Below are 27,267 nucleotides of genomic sequence, written 5' to 3' on the forward strand. Positions count from 1 at the left end.
GTTTTGCTCTTGTTACCCAGGCTGGAGTGCAATGGCATGATCTCGGCTCACCGCAACCTCTGCCTCCTGGGTTCTGGCAATTCTCCTGCCTCAGCCTCCTGAGTAGCTGGGATTACAGGCACGCGCCACCATGCCCATCTAATTTTTATATTTTTAGTAGAGACGGGGTTTCACCATGTTGACCAGGATGGTCTCGATCTCTTGACCTCGTGATCCACCCGCCTCAGCCTCCCAAAGTGCTGGGATTACAGGCATAAGCCACCGCGCCCGGCCCAAGTTTGTAATTTCTATTAACATCAATTATATTGTCCTCCTGCTGAATTATTTACTGGGCTTTCCTGAATAAAAAGTGATTGCATTCAATTTTTATCAGCCTTTAAATACTATGTGCATTTTTGAATGTTCACTATCTTTATTATTAACTATATCATGAAAATTCTTGAATAAGTATCCCATTTAATTAGTTTATAGAGCTTTGGAAACATCATCAGGCCAAATTTGTTTGGCAGCATAAATCAAGGAATATTTACTGAATTTTTTAGTTTTGTCACATAAATTTTATTTTCAAACAATTCATTAGAAAATCTATTCTTGCTGCGTGCAGCGGCTCACACCTATAATCCCAGCACTCTGGGAAGCAGAGGCAGGTGGATCACCTGAGGTCAGGAGTTCAAGACCTCTTTGACCAATAAGGTGAAACCCCGTCTCTAATAAAAATACAAAAGTTAATCCAGGGTGGTTGTGGGTGCATATACTCCCTTCTACTCAGGAGACTGAGGCACAAGGATGGCCTGAAGCTGGGAGGTGGAGGTTGCAGTGAGCAGAGATCATGCCACTGCATTCCAGCCTGAGTGACAGAGCGAGACTCTGTCTCAAAATATATATATATATATTTTAAAATATAATTGGTCTTTACTAATTTTTGTTTCAAATGGTATATATAATCTATATATTTCAGTTAATATATAGTCATTTAAAATAGAATATATATGTTTCAAATATATATTTATAGAATACATGAAATTTTTTGTCTATACTATTTTTCATCAGTTTTTAAACTATCTCCAGTTTAGCAAGGGAAATTTTTTTCTTCTAAAGCTGAAAAAGAATTTGCATTTCTGTTAGAGTGTCATCTCTGAAAATCAGTTCTTTTTTTAAAAAAGTCTATTAACCAAATGTTAAATTTCACAATTTATATGCAAGTGAGTACATAGGACTTGATATAATTTACAAAATGCCTTTTTAGCTGTAACATCACACACTTTCTTTGAAGCCCAAATATTCTTCCATTATTTTAATTTTTAGCTTGTGTTCTTGCTTTGCATCTCTCTGTCTGTCCATCTTTCAAAGACTTGAAAAGATTTCAAGTCTTTGCTTGATAACACATTATAGTTTCAATCAGAAATATTTGAATGCAGTAACTTTTAGTGCCAAAATTTTTAAAAAACAGACATATATCTAGTTTTGCCTGAAACTCCTGGTTTACTTTTTCACTATTAGTGCACTGGCTTCACTTGTCTAAAAAATTAAATTTTCACATATACAAATTTCATGGAGATTCTTTCTTAAGTGTTCATATGTATTACTACATTACTAATGTAGTATTAAAGATGCTTTTCCTCCTAATTTACTGAGATTTAAAAAAATTAACTGCTTTAAAATTCTTGATTTTTATATCTTAGGAAAATTGTGAAAATGTTTGTATATGAAAGAGTTCAAGTTTCATTAATAATATTTTTTAATTTTATTAAGTCAACTTTTAAGTTTTCTAAGAAGTTGTTTTACAAAAAGTAGTATCATAAAACTGATTTGCAATGACATTCCTAGGTCAGAATTATATTAGGTAAGTTCTATAATATTTTTCTTTTCTAAAATGCTTTATTATTTTACATAAGAAATTATTTAAAATTCTGATTTTTTCTAAATATTTTAGTTATTTTTTGGGCACTTTATTAACATTATCTGATAAAGTATTTTTTAAGTTATTTACTTCAATTGATTTCACTGAAAATTTTTATTATTAGGAATACTTATTTCATATGACTAATTTCATAACATTCTTTAATATTTTCACAATTCATGATTGCAAACAATCTTTAACATAATAGGTAAATGTCATTATGAAAAATGAATCTAGTAATTTTAATTTTGTATTATACCAATTTGTAGCATTGTTTGAATCCAACATTTACCTAGCACAAAAAAATAATCCACCAATATTGAAAATCAAGTTGATTTTCATTCAAGTAATTTAACTTATTTACTGTATATTGAATTTACTTTTTAAAATGATTTGATATTATTTAGATATTGTACATATTAAAAGATGTTCCAGACTAACTGAGTTTGGCACAGTATCATTAGCTAATTTAGGGCTAGGTTCCTAAAAGATAAAATTTTCCTTTTGTAGTCAGATTCACAAAATTCATACTCATGATACCTGAAACTAATGCTTTCAAAATTGGTTAAACTTTTGTCTCTTTTTCAGTGTTTTCAATAATTTACTATAAACTTCTGGACTAAAGTTATCAAATAACTATGCAATCAGAACAATTAGCACTTACTAATAAGTAAAATAAATTGAGCACCAAACGATTTGGAAGTTCTAGCTAATACATAAATCATAAGTAATGATAAACTGTTCTTTCTCCTAAAACACTGACTGTTTCACAAAATCTGTACACTGCCTGACTTGGGTCCAACAAAACACTAATTTTGAAAAATAGTTCTCAGATGCTGCCACAGTAGGAATTCCATTCATCACATATCCTACAAAGTACATCCTTTATCAGGTATCCATGATTAACTTGTAATTAGTTAATATTATAATTTGTATAACTAAGGTTTTCAGTTCTTGGACTTCAGCATTATGTATTTGCCAACAGTTGTGGCTTTATTATATTTCAATATTTTAACAATTGGCCAACCACATTGCTACATACTGGCGAAACACAATCATGGAGTTGGGGAATGTGCAATGTTGCTAGATGGGAGTAAGGAGCAACAGTCTGGCTTTTGAGTGGAAAGCAATTTTATTTCTGAGACATTCTAAAATTGTCATTGGACTGTAGATTTGATTGCTGTGAAGGCAGCACAAACACTCTTCATATGCTTGCATGCTTAGCAGTGCCTCGTTAGGGAATCTTGTGTTATAACAATACAAAGAATGGCAATATCTACATAAGGAAATCAGGAAGCTGTGAAGGGCACCTTCCACCCCCATCTCACTTCACTTACTCTTAAGGAATGGTATGAGACTCAAGGTTTTCATTTCTCAGAATTTAATAAATCGTGTCTTCCACATGTGCCTTTGTTATGAACAGGAATGCTATTTAAAAGACTTTGAAGATTTACTTCTGGATTGCAATTTTACTATTAACGTATCTAGTATTTTCTGCATTATACAGTGAATTTACCTCTTAGAAATAGAAAGCTTAGCAATTTGTTCTAAATTAGTGTTCATAACCAGGGCCATGCACAGAGAAATCAAGTGTAGAATTTTTTTACAAAAAAAAATACACACATGCCCCATTCCCCAAAATAGATCTACTGAATGAGAATCTCAGTTGAAAGAGTGAAAAAAACATGGACACTTAATGTTTCAAAGTCTATAGAAACTTTTGATTTCCATCCATGAGGAGAAAAACAAAACAAAACAGTATTCTAATGGGATGTAAAGAAATATGTGTTGCAATAAAAGTTAATGATAGAAAAGGAAATTTGAATAGTAACCTTGTTTGTATACCACAAAACAATATTATCTTTGCTTTTACTATAATTATGCTTCCCTTCCTAATAAAATATCCAGTCTACTGAGTTGTGTTACTACCGGCAAATGCACCAGCTTTTTTTGTTCCTATGATTTAGCCAAAAAGATAAGCAGCAAATAAATGGAAAGATCATTGCTCATCCTGTTAAATCCACATGTTCTTACCATTATAAATACTTGCAAGTTTGTATCCTGAACATTCATATTTAAATTAGTAGGTCGAAGGTGGGGCTCTAGAAGTTCTACCTCCAAAAGTTTCCGGGTGATGCTCATGCTGCTGATTAAGGGACCCCAGTTTCAGAACCATTGCTTTACTCTCTAGTTATACTCTTGGATGGATTTACACTTAAGCTGCCACAATAAAATGCTTTATTACGCCTTTTAAGAAGGAATCATGATAAAAATTCGTGCAATGATTAAATCGTTGTATGTGTATGAATTCATTTAAACTTACACCTATAATGACCTTATTGCTAGGTCTTAGAAGATTTACACTTTTCCCCACCCACTCCAGCCCCTAAATAATTACACTTTTCCCCAAGCTGCAGATTGCCTTTGTCGACACGTAAGTCAACAATTACACGGGACTTTATAGAATACAGTGGAGGAAATGAACATAAAAAAGAAATAGCATCAAAACAAAAATCTTGGACATGAATGGAAATTCATTCATTTAGCTCAATGCCCTGAAGAATAAAAAATGAAAAATTCAGTCGAACAATAGAGACTCACCCAAATTAATGCCAAATATACTTCCTGTGGAGTAGAGAAGCTTAAGTGTTATAGTCACGGCCTCATATGGCTTGGGGAGCATAATTAACATGTGCTAGAGATGTAGAATTTCATTGGTTCCTAAATTCACATGGGAAGAAGCACAGCCAGACACAAAATACTTGTTTCTCATGTCTGACATGCAGACTTCGATGGGTAAATTTGTTCATTAGAAGTCTGTAAATTAAAGACATATATTATTTGATGTTCTCAATATTTTATTTATTATTTTTATTTCATTTATTTATTTATTTATTTTGGCAGAGTCCTGCTCTGTCACCCAGGCTGGAGTGCAATGACATGATCTTGGCTTACTGCAACCTCCGCCTCCCAGGTTCAAACAATTCTCCTGCCTCAGCCTCCTGAGTAGCTGGGATTATAGGCACCCAGCACCACACCCAACTAATTTTTATATTTTTAGTAGAGACATGGTTTCACTATGTTGGTCATGCTGGTCTCGAACTCCTGACCTCAAGTCATCTGCCTGCCTCAGACTCCCAAAGTGCTGGGACTACAGGTGTGAGCTATCTGGCCTGTTCTCAATGTTTTAAAAAGATCATTTCTCTAAATTATTTTCCTCAATGAAAAACTACATTGCCACTAAAATCTTACTTAATTCATGGGAAATATTACTTGATTCATGTTAAATTCTTCAACAGAGTACATTTCTTTTACAAGAATTTCTACTTTCTGAAATTTCACTGACTTTACCAGTTGATTCTCTTGAAATGTACCTGCAATAGTTTACTTTCATTTTAAGTCCAGTTTGAGACTATAAAAATCTGGAAACAATCCATTTTAGTGGCACTATTAATCAAACAGCAATTTTTATTTTTGTAAGGAACCTGTAGCTCTCCCTTTTTTCCAAGTAGACACCAGTTGGAAATTGCCTTGTTAAATAATCAGCCCTTGTGGCAGTCCACTTATAAAGCTGCTGTAGCTTTTAACACAGCGGATTTTAAAATCCCCTCAATTATGCAGGCAGTTTACATCTGCTAGTTTACACAGCTCCCCCAAATTACTATCCATTTTCATGGAAAGGAGGCCTGAATAATTAGATTTTTTTCCACGCAGAATTGGAGTCCTGTATTTCCCACCCCTATGTGGTGTCACATTGCCCTGTGGTTGGGGGCGGAGCAGCTTACTCTGCAATCATCCCCGACCATCATTTGTCAGTACACGGGAAAATGTACGTCAGCCACATTGTTGCTCAGGACTGGAATAAATGAGGCTGTCCCAGTGCTTAACTCTCTCTCTTCTCTTTCTGCTTCCTTCTAGCCCAGGAACAGCAGCATTTGATACACACCAACCAGGCTGAAAGTCACACAGCTATTGGCAAAGGAGTAGGCGAGCAGCAGCAGCAGCAAGACTGTGGTGACCCAGGTCATAGATTGTAATTATTATCATCTCTAACTCTATTATTGTCAATACTATTTATTACAACTTCCAAACAAGAAATCTCTTAGCTGTCAAATGATTGATGGTGACACATTAACATACTTCTCAGTCTTTTTCTGCTGGTGCTGGATGTTGGGAGAAATTGTGGATAAGCTGTAACAGGTTCCCAGACTGAAAAGACCACGTATAATTATTGAAGCTCTGTGTGCAAACACAGAAGGAGTGAAAATGCTATGATACTAGGTTGTAAGGAAATCACAGGTTTCCAAAATAAGACCAAACTTTTGTTTTCCAAAGAGTGTCATTATGGAAGACTCTTGACATGGAAGGAACAACTTGTTCTTTTAAGGGAGCTAAGAAGGCTCTCTTTCATTCATTGATCACTTAATGGGTACTGATCCCTAAGAAATGAAATTATGACTAAGAATCAACAAGAACCACCTGCTGATCCAAAGTGGGCATGTCATATATTTTCTTATCTTTCTAATCATTGTTTGCCATTTCTTTTAGGCTAAACTTTAGCTCTTAGAAACATAAGGTTGGTTGCTGCCAAAAACATCTACTCACTGTGTTTGGCATAGATCTAGTCATACAAAACAAGGCACTCAAGAAATGTGACTTAAAGTGCTGTCTTTAAGAATGCAGCTGAATATCCCCTAACAATTGTATTGTAGTTTTTTAAAGGATTGAAATTCAGTATCTTTATAAAAGACCATAAAATTATTGAATTACTGTAATGCATGTGTAAAGGGATAGAGACTATTACGGCTATATAAAGTGATTCAAACTAAATTATGAGTTTCTTAATCTTTGGTTAATGAATACCTGAGTCAACAAGAAAATTCTCAGAACATAGCTACAATTACATACATATATATAGCTGCATATTTTTAATGCTGAGGTATTGAATTTGGAAGCAAGCGATGAGCCATCAGCTCTGTAATTGCGAGAGTTACTTTTTCTGCCCCTTTGTTTCTTTTTGAGAGTGTAACAAGAACTCTTTGAAATAATTTTTTTAAAACACTGAAAACTCTGGGGAAAGTTAAAACATTTAAGAAATCTAAGCTATTATAATACTCTTTACAAATTTCTACACTTAGTCTTAACATTCAAGTGGCCATTTGCTAAATGAAGTCTATATTTTCAAATATATTAGTGCAAATATAGTTTATTTGAATTACCTTCAAGCCTATCATGAAATTTAAGTGATTTTAAATATGTATATTTAATTTTTAATTAAAAATTTAAGTGGTTTTAGGCCAAGCACAGTGTCTTATGCCTGTAATCCCAGCACTTTGGGAGGTCGAGGCAGGTGGATCACGAGGTCAGGAGATCGAGACCATCCTGGCCAACATGGTGAAACCCCGTCTCTACTAAAATACAAAAATTAGCCAGGCTTGGTGGCATGACCCCATAGTCCCGGGTACTCGGGAGGCTGAGGCAGGGGGATCGCTTGAACCCGGGAGGCGGAGGTTGCAGTGAGCCAAGATCACATCACTGCACTCCAACTTGGTGACAAGCAAGACTCTGCTCAAAAAAAAAAAAAAAAAAAAAAATTTAAGTGGTTTTAAATATATATATCTAATTTTTAATTTTTTGTAGGTTCATAGTAGGTATATATATCGTTTTGATACAGGCACACAATGTGTAATAACCACATCATGGAAAATGAGGTATCCATCCCCTCAAGCATCTATCCTTTCTGTTACAAACAATCCAATTATATCCTCTTAGTTATTTTAAAATGTATAATTAAACTATTATTAACTATAGTCATCACATTGGGCTATTAAATAGTAGGTCTTATTCATTCTTTCTTTTGCTATCCTTTTTTATTATTTATTTATTTACGTTTTTAGAGACAGGGTCTCGCTGTGTCATCCAGGCAGGAGTGCAGTGAAGTGATCACACGTCACTGCAGGCTTCGCCTCCAGAGCTCAACCAATCCTCCTATTTCAGCTGCCCAAGCAGCTGGACTACACATGTGTGCCACCATGCTTGGCAATTTTTTTTTTTCTTTTTGTAGAGACGAGGTTTATCTGTGTTGCCCAGGCTAGTCTTGAACTTCTGGGCCAAAGCAATTCACCTGCCTCAGCCTCCCAAAGTCCTGGGACTACAGACATGAGCCACTGTGCCCAGGCTCTAAACATTTTTTTGTACCCATTAACCATCCCCACCTCACTCCCATCAGCCATTATCCTTCCCACCCTCTAATAACCATCTTTCTACTCTATATCTCCTTGAGTTCAATTGTTTTGATGTTTAGATTCCACAAATAAGTGAGAACATGCAATGTTTGTCGTTATTTGCCTGGCTTATTTCCCTTAGCGTAATGATCTCCAGTTCCATCCATGTTGTTGCTTTCCTTTATATGGCTGAATAATACTCCATTGTGCATATATGCCACATTTTCTTTATCCATTTATCTGTTGCTGATCGTGTATGTTTCTTCCATATCTTGGCTATTGTGAATAGTGCTGCATATATACATGGGAGGGCAGATATCTCTTGGATATACTGATTTTCTTTCTTTTGTGTATATACCTATAAGTGGGATTGCTAGATCCCGTGGTAGCTCTATTTTTAGTTTTTTTGAGGAACCTCCAAACTGTTCGACATAGTGGTTGTATTAATTTACACTCCTACCAACAGTATATGAGGTTTCCTTTTCTCCATATCCTCACCAGCATTTGTTATTGCCTGTCTTTTGGATATAAGCCATTTTAACTAGGGTGACATAAGATTGCATAATAATTTTGGTTTGAGTTTCTCTGATGATCAGTGATGTTAAGCACCTTTTTATATGCCTGTTAGCCATTTGTATGTCTTCTTTTGAAAAATGTCTATTCAGGTTGTTTGACTTCTTATATATTTTGATTATTAATCTTTTGTCGGATGGGTGGTTTGCAAAGATTTTCTCCCAATCTGTAGGTTGTATCTTGACTTTGTTGTTTGTATCCTTTGCTATGCAGAAACGTTTTAACTTGATATGATCCCATTTGTCTATTTTTTTGCTTTGAGTTCCTGTGGTTGTGAGGTATTACTCAAGAAAATTTTGCCCAGACTAATGTCCTAGAGACTTTTCCCAATGTTTGTTTGTAGTAGTTTCATGTTTTGAGGTCTTAGATTTCAATAGATAATCCTTTTTTATTTGATATTTGTGCATGGCAAGAGAGAGAGGTCTAGAGTCATTCTTCTGCATATGGACATCCAATTTCCCCAGCACCATTTACTAAAGAGACTGTCTTTTCCCTGGTGTATGGTCTTGGCACCTTTGTTGAAAATGAGTTCACTGTAGGTATGTGGATTAGTTTCTGGGTTCTCTATTCTATTCCATTGGTCTATGTGTCTGTTTTTATGCCAGGACCATGCTGTTTTGCTTACTATAGCTCTATATTATAATTTGAAGTTAGGTAGAATGATTCCTCCAGTTGTTCCTTGATGTTCTTTTTGCTTAAGTAAGCTTTAGTTATTCTGGGTCTTTTGTTCCATATAAATTTTAGAGTTTTTTTTTTTTTTGTACTTCATTTCTGTGAAGAATGTCATTAGGGTTTTGATAAGGACTGCATTGAATCTGTAGGTTGCTTTTAATAGTATGGACATTTTAACAATATTTGTTCTTCCAATCCATGAACATGGCATATCTTCAATTTCTTTCATTAGTGTTTCGTAGTTTTCATTACAGTGACCTTCCACTTCTTTGGTTAAGAAGTTTCACTTCTTTGGTTAATTGAATTCTTAGGTATTTAACTTTATGTGTGGCTATTGTAAATGAGATATTTTGTTTGTTTGTTTGTTTGTTTCTCAGATTATTCACTGTTGGTATATAAAAATGCTACTGAGTTTTATATGTTGGTTTTGTATCCTGCAATTTCACTGAATTTGTTTATCCATTCTAATAGTTTTTTTTTTTTTGTTTTTGTTTTTTTTGGTGGAATCTTAAGGTTTTTCCAAATATAAGGGCATATCATCTGCAAACAAGGACAATTTGACTTCTTCATTTCTAATTTGAATGCCCTTTATTTCTTTGTCTTGTCTGATTGTTCTAGCTAGAGCTTCTAGTGCTTTGTTGAAAAAGAGTGGTGAAAGTGGGCATCTTTGTTGTGCTCCAGATTGTAGAAGAAAGGGTTTTTGTTTTTCTCCATTCAATACGATCCTAACTATGGGTCACAATATATTTTTAATGGTCTCAATTTTCTCTTCTATATGCAGAAGTGTTGCAAAAAATGACTGACCAAGTGAACTACCAGGCAATGAAACTGACTCTTCTGCAGAAGAAAATTGACAATATTTCTTTGACTGTGAATGATGTAAGGAACACTTACTCCTCCCTAGAAGAAAAAGTCAGTGAAGATAAAGGCAGAGAATTTCAATCTTTCCTAAAAGGTAAAAATAAAATAAAACAAATTATTCATTCAGTTAACACAGGAAGAAAATGATTCATTTTTTCTTTTCTTATATCATTTTGGGATCTTTGCTTTAGTTTGGGTGGTATGGAAATCTAAGACAGATATTTTTAGAAGGAGATATAAAATCACTAAACTTCTGAAATAATTTGAAATATCTACATTTTAGTAAATATACTCAAGTCTTTGACTGAATATTCCATTTGGTTGATAAACATAATGTATCTAATTATAGCCTAACTTGTATGTATTTATAGTTAAAGTGAGTCATATTAATTTATTTCCATTGTGTTATCCACTTCAAGAATAAAGATGTGGTTAGGGGACCAAGACAGCTAGATGCATGATTGTCTCAATACTATTGACAGAGACATTAGGATAAATCTGAAGTGCATTATTATCCCCCAGATTGTCTAGGTTATGGTGTAAAATCAATGAAATATGTCCTAAAACATTCCAGTTATTATTACTATTAAAGAATAATAATTTATATATATGAATAGGCATTGTCTGAATTTTGTGCTCTTAAAACAGTGGACTTAAAAGCAACCTATGTTTCTTTCTGGAGGCCCTACAGGATAATCTGTTTCCTCCTAATCCAAGTTGTTGGCAGAATTCATTTTCTTGCAGTTATAGGACTGAGGCCCCTGTTTTCTTGAAGTCTGTAAACTGAGGTCCATTCCTAGCTTCTAGAAGCTACAGCATTTCTTGACTCATCATTGTCTTTTATCTTTAAAGCCAGCTACATTGTGTTGACTTCTCCCTGCATCTTTCTGACCATGTAACTCGATTGGACCCAATTGGATATAATCAGAAAAATCTCCCAATCTCAAGGTGCTTAACTTTAATCACATTTGCCAAGTCCCTTTTGCCATGTAAGGTAGCATATTCACAGGTACAGGGAATTAGCATACGTATACCTTGGGGGAAAGGGATGTGTATTATTCTGCCTACCACAGAGATGTATGCATAATGAGTAATTGCTATGATAGTGTTATACACAGGATACAATGGGACTACCTGAGACTTGAGACAAATCTAATCTAAGGGGACCAGGGAAAGTGTCTAGAAAGGGAAACCATCTCAATCGATGTTAACCAGGTAAAAGAGTTTCAGATAGGGCAAGGATGTTCTAGGCATGCAGTTTGGTTCCTGGGAGTGTCCCAGTTGGATTTATTATATGAAACTTGTCTGTTTGCAAGTTTCAGGATTACTGGATTTCTTTTCCTTTGCTTTATTCATTAAAAATAACACAACGTACAACCCAATTTTTATCATTCACCAGTTATTTTTCTCTATTGTGGTTCTCAGATTAAAAAAAGACAAATAGGTGGATATTTAATATATCATCTACCAGTACAGATACTTACATAGCCCAACAACAATTATGATTTTTTTAATCATATAAATAATTGCTGCTACTTAGCCACTAAAAGAAAGACCCTGTCCTACATATCTGGTATGGCCCAAACTTACCAATGCTAAGCATGAGAAGGAAACATTTTTCCCCTCCGAAGTGATAGCATGAGAAAGAAGTCAAATAGAAACAGTATATAATTGACTATAACCATCTGAATGAGATTTGTTTAGCAAGATTTGGTTCTCATGACCTAAGAGAATTAGCCTGTCAACTGTTTTTTGTGACCTACCAACCTACTACAAAGAATCTGGCACCGACATAGGAGAAAAATCACACACTCACAGCAAGAGCAACAATAATGAAACTCCCTTCTCAATAAGAGGTATTAATTGTTTACTGAGCACAGTCATTAATTATAAAAACCAGAGGGCTTGTAGTTAATGAATATTCTTACAGGAAACAAAAACCAAACCCACCCCCAAGGTGCTGTGCTTGCCTAGGAAAAGCACAGCTTCCTCCCTTGTTTACTTCACTTCCAAGGTGAAAAACACTTCTTAATCTGCCAGTAGCCATAGAAACTGTTGAGAATCAAATGTCTCAACTCCTTAAGAGGAGGTGGATACCTTAAGAGGTACCTAAATGTTATTAAAAGGCCATACATTCCCGGTCACAGAAGAGGCATGCCAAGGTATCTGATATCAAATATATCTGTTAAGTCACCAAATGTAACATACTTTTAAAAAAGTGGAAGTGTATCAGTCACAGGAAACAGAATCAAATAGAATAAAATGATGTGCCCACTCAGATATTGACATAAAGCACTTTGACATGTTCTTGCAAAATCAGACTCTTGCACAGATGCTTGTTTGGTAACAAATTGTAGAAATGTTATCTGAAAAGCTTCTTACCCCAAAACACATTTTTAAGCTAATAATCTGTTTAATACCTTTTCAGACATTGCTGTGATGTTGCACTTTCTTCAATGTATTTTTCCATAAAAGTGTTAAAGTGTAACAGCTAAAGTAATTCATATTATTCATTTTCATTGTTTTTCCCCCTAATTATGTTTATTAAGATTTTGCACTAAGTTTTATCTATCTGCAGGCTTTTGCCTATTGTTATTCTTATTATGACTTTCAGGTCATGTAGTTTTTTGTTTGCCGAAGTTAAACGTTGATTGCCATTGTCATGACTAATAAATTCAATAAAACTTAAATTTTATTATACCTTTTCAGTCTTAAAAAACTGTGAAGTTATAAATTTAAAGAAGATCTAATGAATGTTAAATATTTTATTATATCATCAAGTTCTTGATACCATGAGAATTAAAGTCATTTTTGACTAATTGGAAATGACTAAATGTTCTTGTAGAAAGAGTAATATTATTATTACAATAGAATAGTACCTTACACTCAATGATACTAACATATTCTATTTTTAAGACCAGAAATCTATTTTTCCAAATTTTACTTTCTCTGTGTAACATATAGAATGTACTTAATTAATATTTATTGAATAAATGGGTGACTGGTAAAATGCTAAGCAAAATGTAGAAGATGAAAATACTTTAAAACCTTTCCGGTGTGATTATCTATGTTATTAGATACAAAAGCTAGAACTATTTTTGTATCATTTATCTTAATTGTGGCTAGTCTTTTCTAATTCATTTAGCCTTTCCCTAGTACTTTAATGCTGTGTGTCATTGATTATTATTCCATATTTCATGTTTTGTTTTCTTTTGTCCATTACATACAAATTGATGTTCAGACTTTTAAACTTATTTTGGTTTCCATTAAGTTTATAAAAAGTAAAATAAAATATATTTTCCATTTTTTTAAATCTGGCAACATTGATCTTTAGGGTGTAGGATTTCCAAAGAAATGTTTATCCATCTAAATTGTCAAATTTACTGCTTTGTCTTTGTACAAAATTGTCAATATCAAGATGCTCAAGCAATACATCATTCTATTTTTTTAATAATCACTCTTTCACATATCTTTATGTAAGTCCCTCATGTATGTTAAGTACTTTTTAAAACTTACTTACAAAATAAAGACATGTAGATTCTATTTTTTTTTAATCCTAGGATAATGTTTCTTGAATAGACTACATAGTAGCCATAACTCATGGCAATATCCTGTTGTACAGACTTTCCTGTCTAAAATGCTTTGAATTACATTGCATGTATTTTACATTACAGTCATTGATTATTGTATTAGTCCATTTTCATATTGCTCTAAAGAAATACCTGAGATGGGGTAATTTATAGTATAATTTATATTAATTAGAAGAGGTTTAATGGACTCACAGTTCCAAATGGCTGGGGAGGCCTCAAAGGCAAAGGAGGAGCAAAGCCATGTCTGACATGATGGCAGGCAAGAGAGTGTGTGCAGGGGAGCTGCCCTTTATAAAACCATCAGATCTTGTGAAACTTATTCACTATCATGAGAACAGCATGGAAAAAACCCATCCCCATGATTCAATTACCTCTGACTGGGTCCCTCATGGGTATTTTGGAAGCTATAATTCAAGATGAGATTTGGGTTGGGAAACAGCCAAACCATATTATTCCATTCCTGGCCCCTTCAAAATCTCATGTCCTCACATTTCAAAACTAAGCAGGCCTTCCCAACAATCCCTCAAAGTCTTAATTCATTTCAGCATTAACTCAAAAGTCCACAGTCTCATCTGAGACAAGGCAAGGTCCTTCCACCTATGCACTTGTAAAATCAAAAGCAAGTAATTCACTTTCAAGATACAATGGGGTAAATACAATGGGGCATTGGGTAAATGCACCCATTCCAAATAGGAGAAATTGGCCAAAACAAAGGGGCTATAGGCCTCATGCAACTCCAAAATCCAGTGGGGCAGTTAAATCTTAAAGCTCTGAAATGATCTCCTTTGACTCCATATCTCAGATCCAGGTCACACTGATGCAAAAGGTGGGTCCCCATGGATGTGGGCAGCTCCACCCCTGTGGCCTTGCAAGGTACAGCCCCCCTCCCAGCTGCTTTCATGGGCTAGTGTTGAGTGTCTGTGGCTTTTCCTCATGCACAGTGCAAGCTGTCAGTGGATCTATCATTCAGGTGGGCAGGATGGTGGCCCTCTTCTCTCAGCTCCACTAGGCAGTGTCCAAGTGGAGACTCTACATGGAGGTTCCCACCCCACATTTCCCTTCTGCACTGCCCTAGCAGAGATTCTCTATGAAAGCTCTGCCCCTGCAGCTCACCTCTGCCTGGATATCCATATGTTTCCATATAGCCTCTGAAATCTAGGAGGAGTTTCCCAAACCTCAATTCTTGACTTCTGTGCACCTGTAAGATCAACACCACGGGTAAGCCACCAAGGTTTAGGGCTTGCATCCTCTGAAGCAATGGCCTGAGCTGAAAATTGGTCCCTTTTATCCATGGCTGGGACACTGAGCACCAAGTCCTAAAACAGGACAAAGCAGCAAGGCCCCCATGAAACCATTTTTCCCTCCTAGACTTCCCAGTTTGTGATGTGAGTCACTGCTATGAAGACTTCTGACATGCCCTGGAGACATTTTCTCCATTGTATTGGCAATTAACATTTGTCTCCTTGTTACTTATGCAAATTTCTTCCACCAGCTTGAATTTCTCCTCAGAAAATGGGTCTTTTTTTTCTATTGCATCATCAGGCTGCAAAGCTTTTAACTTTTATGTTCTGCTTCCCTTTTAAATATAAGCTCCAATTCCAAGCCATGTCTTTGTGAATTAATAAAAGTAAATGCTTTTAAGAGCACCCAAGTGACATCTTGAACTCTTTGCTGCTTAGAAATTTCTTCTGCCAGATATCCTAAATCATTTCTCTCAGGTTCAAAGTTCCACAGATCTCTAGGGCTGGGGCAAAATGCTACCAGTCTCTTTGGTAAAGCATATCAAGAATCACCTTTGCTCCAATCCCCAGTATGTTCCTCATCTTCATCTGAGACCACCTCAGCCTCGATATTTTGGTCAAAACCATTCAACAAGTCTCCAGGAATCCCCAAACTTTAACATCTTTATGACTTCTTCTGAGCCCTCCAAATTGTTCCCACCTCTCCCTGTTACCCAGTTCCAAAGTTGCTTCCACATTTTCGGGTATCTTAATAGCAGTAACCCACTCTAATGATAACCATACCCCACTCTACTGGTAATAACTATATTAGTTCATTTTTTATACTGCTATGAAGAAATACCCAAGATTGGATAATTTATAAAGAAAAAGAGGTTTAATGGACTCACAGTTCCACATGGCTGGGGAGCTTCACAATCGTGGCAGAAGGCGAAGGAAGAGCAAAGACATGTCTTACATGGTGGCAAGAAAGAAAGTATGTGCAGGGGAACTGCCTTTTATAAAACCATCAGATCTTGTGAGAACGCATTCACTATCACGAGAACAGCATGGGGAAAACCTACCCTCATGATTCAATTACCTCCACTGGGTTCCTCCCACAATATGTGGGGATTATGGGAGGTACGATTCAAGATGAGATTTGGGAGGGAACACAGCCAAACCATATTAATTATATTTTGAATTTGAATGGACATATCTTCCATTTATGTGTACTTCATCACTAGACAGTATAAATATATCTCTAGTGTATATATATTTTTCAGTTTTCTGTCTGTATGCAAAAGGTTTCTTTTTACATTTTTAGTCATTTTCTATTTTAAACAGTTATGAATATTAATAGTTGTGAATAGTCCAGTACACTTTTCCTGTTCCTTTTTTTAATGTTACATTTAGAGACTACTGCAATTATGGCTTATGATTAATCCATGTATTCTAACATTTGAGTTAGTACAATGCGTTTCACTACTTGCAAGTTTTCTCCTCTCTTTTTGTTAAAAATTAATGTCATACTATGATAAAATGTCAGATGTATCTTGAATTCCTATTTTCATTGGAGGAAGACTTAATTTTGAAATTACCAAACCTCATTATTGTTATTGTATTGTTATTATGAACCACTATTAAATCTTATGAATATTACTTCATTTTTCTTCATTTGCGAATCTCATTAAGGTTTTTCTCTGCAGTCAATTTATTAGCTCTTATAAGCTCAAAGCATAAGCTCTGAAGCCTAATTACTAGAAACCTAATAATATAGTCATGAGCTAACACCAGGTATTATTTACTAAGGCAGAAAGTCCAAAGCCATTTATTTTCATACAAAACTAAAACTAGACCTAAAATTATTGCACACAAGGATGTATTGGTGAAGTCAGTAGCAGTTCCCTCATGTCTTTTGTCCAAAGAACCTTACTTAGTTTTTTGGTTCTAGTATGTTCTGCAAGTGATATCTCCTCTCAGATTTATTATTTAAGGAATTGATTGCCTTTTAAAAATTGCAGTCATTTGAAAAATTTTAAAAGTAAATGTAGTTAAGTAGCATTTTTATTATTACATGTTATTAATGTTTAGTCTCAAACCTATCTTTTTAGAGATGTTTAAAGTCTTATATAATTAAAATTTTGTATTATTTATTATTTCTTTCTTTAGGTCTAAAATCCAAAAGCATTAATGTACTGATAAGAGACATAGTAAAAGAACAATTTAACATTCTTCAAAATGACATGCAAGAGACTGTAGCACAGCTCTTCAAGACTGTGTCAAGTATATCAGAGGACCTTGAAAGCACCAGACAAATAATTCAAAGAGTTAATGAATCTGTGGTTTCAGTAGCAGCCCAGCAAAAGTTTGTTTTAATGCAAGAGCATCGGCCCACTTTGACTGATATAGTAGATCTAAGGAATCACATTGTAAATGTAAGGCAAGAAATGACTCTTACATGTGAGAAGCCTATTAAAGAACTCGAAGTAAAACAGGCTCATTTAGAAGGTGCTCTAGAACAGGAACACTCAAGAAGCATTCAGTATTATGAATCTCTCAATAAAACTCTTTCAAAAATGAAGGAAATACATGAGCAGCTTTTACCAACTGAACAGGTATCAGACCAGAAGAATGTTGCAGCTGCTGAATCAGTTGGCAATAATGTCACTGAGTACATGTCTACTTTACATGAGAATATAAAGAAGCAGAGTTTGATGATGCTGCAAATGTTTGAAGATTTGCACATTCAAGAAAGCAAGATTAACAATGTCACCATCTCTTTGGAGATGGAGAAAGAGTCTCTCAGAGGTGAATGTAAAGACATGTTATCCAAATGCAGAAATGATTTTAAATTTCAACTCAAGGACACAGAAGAGAGTTTACATGTGTTAAACCAAACATTGGCTGAGGTTATCTTTCCAATGGACAATAAGATGGATAAAATGAGTGAGCAACTAAATGATTTGACTTATGATATGGAGATCCTTCAACCCTTGCTTGAGCAGGGAGCATCACTCAGACAGACAATGATACATGAACAACCAAAGGAAGCAGTAATGACAAGGAAAAAGATAGAAAATCTGACTAGTGCTGTCAATAGTCTAAATTTTATTATCAAAGAACTTACAAAAAGACACAACTTACTTAGAAATGAAGTACAGAGTCGTGATGATGCCTTAGAAAGGCGTATCAGTCAATATGTCTTAGAAATGGAAGACGGCCTAAATAAGACAATGACTATTATAAATAATAACATTGATTTCATTCAAGATAACTATGTCCTAAAAGAGACTTTAAGTACTATTAAAGATAATCATGAGATTCATCATAAATGTACTTCCGATATGGAAACTATTTTGACATTTATTCCTCAGTTCCAACGTCTGAATGATTCTATTCAGATTTTGGTCAACGACAGTCAGAGATATAACTTTGTTTTGCAAGTTGCCAAGACCCTTGCAGGTATTCCTAGAGATGAGAAAGTAAATCAGTCCAACTTCCAAAAGATGTATCAAATGTTCAATGAGATCACTTCCCAAATGAGAAAATACCAGCAAAATATGAGTCATTTCGAAGAAAAAATACTCTCAGCCATCAAGATTTCCAAAACTTTTGAAACTCGGTTGCAAGACGTTGAGTCTAAAGTTACCCAGACACTCATACCTTATTATATTTCACTTAAAAAAGGCAGTGCGGTTACAAATGAGAGAGATCAGGCTCTTCAACTGCAAGTATTAAATTCCAGATTCAAGGCACTGGAAGTAAAATCCATCCATCTTTCAATTAACTTCTCTTTGCTTAACAAAACTCTTCATGAAGTTTTAACAATGTGTCACAATGCTTCTACAAGTGTGTCAGAACTGAATGCTACCATACCTAAGTGGATAAAACGTTACATGCCAGACATTCAACTTCTTCAGAAAGGTCTGACAGAATTTGTAGAGTCAATAATTGAAATAAAAACTCAAGCTGTCCTATCTAATTTAACTTGTTGTATGGATCAGTCGTTGCCTGGTAGTCTGACGAATGTTGTCAAGTCTCAGAAGCAAGCAAAATCATTGCTGAAGAAAATTAATACACTTAAGAAACCAACAGTAAATCTTACCACTGTCCTGATAGGCCGGACTCAAAGAAACACAGACAACATAATATATCCTGGTAAGCTGTTACTGAAAAGTAACTTTTAACCTCTTTTTTTTTTACTTAAATGATATTTAATACATCTTTTTTTTTACTTAAATGATATTTAATACATCTTAGTTGAGTAAGACCATTAAACATAAAACCACATACTTGAACTTGGGTAGATAGTCAAGTTGTGAAGAGCACTGACATGTCTAAATCTGAATCTATCTTATGGTGTTTTAGGCATTAATACAAAACAAGTATTTCTAGTGTATATTTGGCTATATGTTTTTAAAATTTTTCTGACTGGCCCTCTATAAAATAATTAAATTTGCTCCTATACGACAATTTGCTTTACAAAGTAATTAAAGAAAACTATTAGGCAAGGAGATCTTTGATAGACCAGACTTACTCATTTTGGCACATCTGATATGCACTAGGAACTCAGTAAATATCTGTTGAATGATCATCTGACACTGAATGTCCAGGAAATAGATTTGGGTAAATCATAGAACGCCTTCAATGCCAAGCTAAGAGACTTAGACATGATTTTGTAGAGTAGGGTGTCTGAAAATTTGTATCAGTGGATTGGTTGTGTTAAGAGCTGCAGCTCAGAAGCATGAAGCTAGCAATAGTGTATAGTGTGATTGCAGAGGTGATATTAGGGATGTTATTGAATGAATGCTGTCAAGAGCCATAGAGGAAGCTCTAAGGCAGATGTGAGAAATGTAAGAAAGTTGCCATCAACAGAAACAGATGGAGAGTGTCAAGAAAAATGATTTGAGGAACAGCAAATCTTGATTCTGGTCCTAGTTGTATTAGTAAGTTTCTGTGTTAGTTAACAGCACTAGGTAAAAAGTTTACCTCTCTAGTCCTTATGTTCTTCCTTTTAAGTGATAAGATTGCGATAGGTGATTTGCTGAGGTCCTTAGCAGAGATATGCTGAAGACTGAATCATTGTGAAAAACCACACTGTGTTCACACCCTTAATGCGTGACACTTGGAGAAGAGAGAGACCTAGACTTTTCTGAGGTTTTCAATTTGGGAAATGAGAGAATAGTGGTACCATTAACAGATGTTGTAAACACCAAGGAAGAAGCATGTATTTGGGAAGAAATAGGAATTGTGTGGTGCATATAAATTGCATAATAGTACCTCTGTATGAAAGAAATGTTTTATGAATATGTTTGTCACATAAGTAATATTGAATAATTTTTTCAAAATAAGAATAGTTATTCATTCTTACCAAAAGAAATGGCTGTGTTTTTCTCATATGAGTCTGCTGTTAAACTACAGTCCATTTGTATAAATTTTGTACTTTATTGCTTTTTAATTACAAAGGATGGTCATTATTCTAACATAATATGACTATATTTAATGTATGAATATTTTGATAACATTAAAAATAACAGAATAATAGGGTTTAATTCTCTCCACTATTTAAATTAGTACATTTATTTATGACTTCCCCAGATTAATCTGACCTAATAGGACTAATTTTACTTCTGTAGGAACATAAAGCAAACTATTTAGACTTATGTGTTTTCCAGAGAAAGGTAGTATCTCAATATAAGATGTTCTTATAACAACAACTTTGGGAAATATAAGGAGTTTTTTTTCCATACTACTTCCATTTTTGGTCTTCATGTGGACACTTCATGAGCTTCAATTAGCTATACAGTATGTGTGACCATACACAAGGCAAGCTATGTCATTCTTTAAACATATATGTGTATGTACACTATTGTTATAGTAAGTATAAAATTGAAATAGCCTCAAATAAATTGAGGCAAAAACATTTATAGGACATAAGAACTTGCAAACTTTAATAATATAATGAATACATGTTAGTACCTTATAAAAATTATATCTATATACTTATTGTGATTGACTCAATATTGGGCTTAATAGGCTAATAACAGGAAACAACTCAGCTTTGAGTCTTCTTTTCCAATAATGCTTTGATAAAATTGCTTACTGTTCCTTTATTTACTGAGAGTAGAATTGTTTTATATGCCTGTATAACAAATACAATTATTAAATAAAAGTTCTTTATTTTATCTCAGTAAAGATACCAGTAATGATGTCAAGGTAATAAAGATATGCTGGCCTAATTCCCATGTGCAAGGTAGATATTCATTTTATGCCAGGTCGGGCCAGCAGCATAATGTATAGGACCCTTTTAAGTGGGTGCATGGTTTTCATGACCATTAAGCCAGCCATGCTTCCATGGGCTATAAAACTGATGTCATTCACTGGGTAGCTCAGCAGGTAAGGTCTATGAAAGATGATGAAACCCTGTGGACTAAGGCTAAGATCTCCTCTAAGACTAGAGCAATTGTAGAATAAACTACTTCTTTTGATACCCTGTTTTATACCAGGGTGGGACACACTGCTTAAATTTGGCTGTTTCATTTCACCTTTGATATTATGTAAGTATCATATAGCCACATTGCTCTCCCACATAACTCAAGCCAGAAGATTATTTATCATCACCTTATGAATCTCAGGGTCATATTATTCAGATTATAGCTGCCATCATTTGCAAAATAAGTATAGTATATAGAAAGAAAAGCAATATAGTGTTTTAATCTTAATTTTAATAACCTAACTTATTTTAAAACCTGATAATATAAATACTGTAATAATATGATATCAGTTACCATTCATTAACACTTACTATATCTCAGACACTGTGCAAATTACCAGTATTCATAACTTTATTTAACAATACCTATGAGGCAAGTATTATTATTCATTCTGAAGATGGGTAAACTGACCCTCAGAAACATTAACCAAAGTATCCTGCCTAAGGTCATTCAAGTAGTAAGTGATAGAGTTTGGCTTCTGGTCAGCTAGACATAGGGCTCATTCCTCAACCACATGCTCAAAGAGACTGTAGAGTGTGTTCACATGCCTTTCTCTTCTTTCTGTTTCTGTTCCACGCGTCATATGTTTTTCAGTCTGGCCATATCTGAATATTCCATATGGCCAGAGGTGATATTTTTAGGGAGCTTTTCTTGAAGATCCAAATGCTGACAACTTGTTTCTGCATATGAGGAAATAGAAGTGCTACTTTTCATTTTGGCTTTTCTGGGATATGGTCAGTGGGTACTTATTGACAGTCACCATCAGATAGTCAGAAGGTCTTCCTTTGACTGATGAAGAAGGATAAAATTCAGAATACTCGTCCCTGCCACTTTCTTTTGAGCCATTCCTACGTTCATTCATGCTGATTCTGATTCCTAGTGGGCCACTGATGATAAGCTATTCTGGTTCAATTGCTAAATATTTGATTTGTTTCTAAACAATATTCTAATAGACACCAAGAGGTTTTTATTTCATCTTTGAAGATTTGTTTGTACAGCAATTGGCAGACTTACCTCGAAGAGAGCTTTTGGCTGCTTGCCCTTCCAAGAGCAGCTGAATCCTGCCTTAACACAATGTCAGCAGCTCACTGCAGAGCATGTGCACCTCCTGCTTGAAAAACCGTTGACTTTTTATTTCAACCTTTTCCTTAATGTTTACCAATTTAGCTCTCCTTCATAAACCTCTCTTATTAATAATTATTCCTGTACTCCCAAGAAAGATTACTTTCTATAAAATACTTGGTAGAATTTTAAAATGTAATTTTAAATATTATCATTTTTGTGAATATATGCTATTTAAGAGAGAAAAAATAAGGACCTAGTGAGTATTTAACTGTCTTATATTACTTTAAAACCATTTCTAAATTTTGTGACTCTGCATAGAGGCAGCTGTGATGACTAATGAGCCCTGAATTTAGAATCAGGACACCAGGGTTCAAGTCCTGCCTAGCAATGTATTTATTTGTAATAAGTCATTTATTTTTCTAGACCTTTCTTTCCTCATTTATAAAATCAGAATAACCTACAAACCTCATAAGTTTATTTTCAGAATCAAGGATATAATCTGCAGATAGTGTATTATTAAGTTATTACTATGCGATACAACTTTTTTAGCTATATTCAATGTATGTTTTTATTTTCTCAACATTTTTACTTAATATTTGATATACCATTATTTCCATGCACCAACATAATTTGCAGACTTATGACATTTCATTGTTATTATTACTTTTATAAGTCACTTTGTTTTAAACTCAGCATGTGCTTGTAACTTAGCTATGGTCATCATACAATGATAAATCAAAAAGAATAAAATACAAAATATAAAGACTGTGTGAAAACATGTGCATTGATAAGCACTAAAAAAAATACCAAAAGAATGGTTTTCTCCAAACAATTTTCTACTATTTATATGATTTTCCATATTATAAAAATATTTTCAAACATACCTCAAGATAACTAATAGGTTATCTTCAGTTCAAAATGGCTGCGTATAAGCCAATTAAATTTTGAAAGCTATCTGCTTCAATTTAGAATTTATTATGTGTTTTAGAAGGCTCCCAAAAGCATGCACACATTTGGTATTTCAATAGAAGCTTTCATAGGATCTGGCATATCCATAGCGTTCACAGCTGTGGTGAATTATGGCAAAAAGATCATAATAGGATCAGTTAAGGAAAAAGATACAAGCAGAGTCTGGAGAAATTTAGGCACAGGCTTTTTTATGTTTATCTCTCCCATGGAGGACAGCATTTCGGTGTGCTCTTTTTTTCTAGCCACATACACATGCACAATATTAGTAACATATGTACATTAATTCTGCCCATACAAGCACATCAGATACTCAGCACCCAAGAGTTTTATTGTGGGCTGGTCACAAAAGCATCCTCTGCAGAGGACATACCAAAACTCCAGACTCTCAAAACGGAAGCAGATATTCAGCATAAACCATGCTATTTGTACAGAGAATCTGGGCACAGTGAATGACACTTATCAGTTAGGGAATAGAGAGAAGTCAAGTTACTAGATGCTAACCAACAGCAAAACTTTCCAAGTAGGCCTTTCTAAAGATAGCAGTCTCTGGCCTGCTGTGTTCACTCTTTTCTGCAGATTATATTAAAGATATTCTTTGTGTCACAATTGGATAGGAGGCCTGTCTGCTGGGAATGGCCTCCCCAATTTGTGTCAATTAAACATATCAGTGTTGAAGAGAATAGTAAATGAACTACTTTTTGTTCATGGCTCTCTGGGAGAAGAACAGACTCCTCCAGATTTCCACATGATTCACTTCATATGGAAGGATGATGACAGCTAAAGAGCGAATGCTGACAAAATTGACAACCTTTTCCATCACCTTTTCCTCAATAAAGTAGCCAGACTATCTACAGTGCACAGTCAGAAACCCAGATGTTTGATGATCACATTTTCTGAACCAAAATTTCTAACATTTGCTCTGACATTAAAAAGGAAATGGGACAGAATATCAGGTTCCATTTATACAGTCACTGCACATACTTGGGTTCTTTCCCAAGTAAGAATCACGGGAGCTACTTCCCAACAATAGACTATTTCTTTGGCACCAAGGATTTGAAACTAAATTTGATTTTTAACTTATCTGAAAATTAAATGCAATAAACATATATTTTTGTGCTGGTCATTATATTACAAATTTAAGATTGTACATGATAGTATCATTTTGTAACTTATTGATTATCAAACATGAAAAGGAAGGTGCCAGGATTATTAAATTATAGATTGTAAATTTGCTATGGAATGATCTAAGTGAACATGATACTTTCATCCTGGCAAAAATCACAGCATAGAAATAATAGCTGTGTCATATACTAACTGCATATGAAGTTGAAAAACATACTTTAAGTTTTCAATTGCCAGTTTTACTATACACAGCTTAAATTGAGGTCTTCAAAGAAATAATAATTATTTCAGGATATAAACCTAATTTGAACTTTTCAAATCTGATTATGTTGACAGCATTGTTTTAGAGGAAAATATCACATGACACTTCATTGACACCAATATTAATAAATCTAAACTCAAGTATCTTTACCCTAAAATCAAATTACCAGTAGAATTATGACACAGTGTTTGGAAAAATAAAGCAATCAATGAAAGAAAATTATCACATGTTGTGCCAGAATGATAAAAGTACTAAACTACACTTTTCGTTTTTTACTTTTTACAAAAAAGCAAACCATTTTTTTTTTTTACAGTTAATCAATCCTCCTTTCAGAATTGTTTTCCAGACTTTATAATCTTAAACAAGTGTTAAGATTTGAAATTTGCATGGAGATACAGATTTGAAAGGTATTGGCATGAAGATGGTGTTTGGAAACTCTGGGTGTGGGTTAGCTGAGCTAGCGGACTCATGTAAGAGCAGAATCAGAGGAATAGCAACCTCTAAAGCATAACTGGAGAGAGAGAAGTGAGGAGAGAATATCAAGAAGAAACGAAACAGTAGCATGAGCACAGCTGATGTGGACATTAGCATACTATTGCATTTTTCAGGCCTGCCAAAATAGATTGGAAGTTATAAAAAATATTCAATATCCCAAATCATCATCTGAATAGTAATGAGACATCAACACTACCTTTTAAATATAATCTAAACTCAGTGACTTTATTGTCAACTAAGAAATTTCTTGTACACAATTATTTTTATGTGTATTTAGTCATTTACTTGAACTAGGAAACTTGTTTGAAAATGTGAAACTGCAGATTTACCTTAAAAGGATCTTTATAAAACACCTTCCAAGATGGATGTTACAATTAAGATATAAGATAATTTCTATTATTCATGATCATATTAGCTTAAAATGTTGTGCAAAGACTTTTAAAGCAGTTTTTGTTTTAGGACCCAATGAATTATTTTTAGAATTATGAATATTATTTGAAAGTTATAATGATTCATAATTGTTCAACTCAATTCAACAAATATTAATTAAGTGCTAAGTGGAATCAAGTATTGTTCTAGATGCTTTAGCTATAGCACAATGTTAAAAAAAAATCCTGCCCTCCTGGAGTTTATACTCTTGCATGGTTAGAGAGGGAAAAAAGAAAAAAAATAAACGAATATACACATTAAATAGTATGTTAAAAGGTGATAACTGCTATGCATTTTAAAAAAGCAGAGAAGGGTAAGGGGAATCAGAATACTATGGATGTGTTTTGATATGCTGGGAGCAGGTTACCTCATTATTAAACAAGATGGTAGCTTAGGCTTCATTTGTTAGAAAAATAGCGAACTCTGCAAGGAACTGAGAACAGACAGGAATAGAAAGCAAGGCTCTGGGTCAGAAAGCTTTGTAATTTTGTTCTGGAAGAATTTGATGAGGCTGGGAGTGGTGGCTCATGCCTGTAATCCCAGCACTTTGGGAGGCCGAGGAGGGCAGATCACTTGAGGCCAGGAATTCGAGACCAGCCTGGCCAACATGGGGAAACCCTGTCCCTACTAAAAAAAAATTAGCCGGGTGTAGTGGCACGTGCCCGTAATCCAAGCAACTAGGCAGGCTGAGGCAAGAGGATCGTTTGAACCCAGGAAGCAGAGGTTGCAGTGAGCCAAGATCGTGCCTCTGCACTTCAGCGTGGGCGCAGAGTGAGACTCAGTCTAAAAAAAGAATTTTATAGTGGAAGGTGTACCTATATAGCAGTGTAATGTTCTATTTTATTTTATTTTTTCTTAACATTTTGGTACATATTTCTCTTCAGAGAGTATCAATTTACGCTTCCTTGAGCAATTTATGAAAGAGCCAAGTGTTACACCTGTGTGTACATATATACACATGGGCACGTTAACTTTGCCCAAAACATTTGTCCAAAAAATTTAAAAATTTTTAAATATGAGACCTTTAATAGGCAATAATGACACTAATGATATCTTTTATTTTACCATTGTAATAGGTGTGCAGTTATATCTCATTGTAATTAGGGAAGCATATTTCACAGCTATAGGATGAGGTTGGTTTAGAAGCAGGCAAAGTGGTGTTAAGACTACTATAATCATTTGGATATGAGAAAATGAGAGCATCAGTTAGAAAAGTTAATGGGGATAATATGGATATCAAAGAGCAGGGAGATTACTTTTGGGAACTTACATGTGGTAAAAAAATAAATTTTATAGACAACAAAAAAAGGGGGATGATGAACTATAATATTGTTTACTGATTTTGAAATCCTAGGTAGGAAATTAAGGGACTTGAAACAATGTGAGTTTAT

General features: G+C 34.5%; 1 protein-coding gene across 1 annotated transcript in view; it reads left to right on the top strand.

Annotated features, from left to right (window-relative positions):
• The window catches only part of MMRN1 (multimerin 1), a 62,230-nt gene that overhangs the window by 24,602 nt on the left and 10,361 nt on the right, over positions 1 to 27,267 (top strand). Inside the window, exons 4-6 of the mRNA XM_021673237.2 lie at positions 5,819 to 5,923; positions 10,151 to 10,324; positions 17,210 to 19,198. Coding sequence (XP_021528912.2) covers positions 5,819 to 5,923; positions 10,151 to 10,324; positions 17,210 to 19,198 — 2,268 coding nt within the window. The remainder of the gene's footprint in view (positions 1 to 5,818; positions 5,924 to 10,150; positions 10,325 to 17,209; positions 19,199 to 27,267) is intronic.

Source organism: Aotus nancymaae, unplaced genomic scaffold (assembly GCF_030222135.1).
Source record: "Aotus nancymaae isolate 86718 unplaced genomic scaffold, 86718_ANA_hifiasm-v0.15.2.pri h1tg000006l, whole genome shotgun sequence".
NCBI lineage: Eukaryota > Metazoa > Chordata > Mammalia > Primates > Aotidae > Aotus > Aotus nancymaae.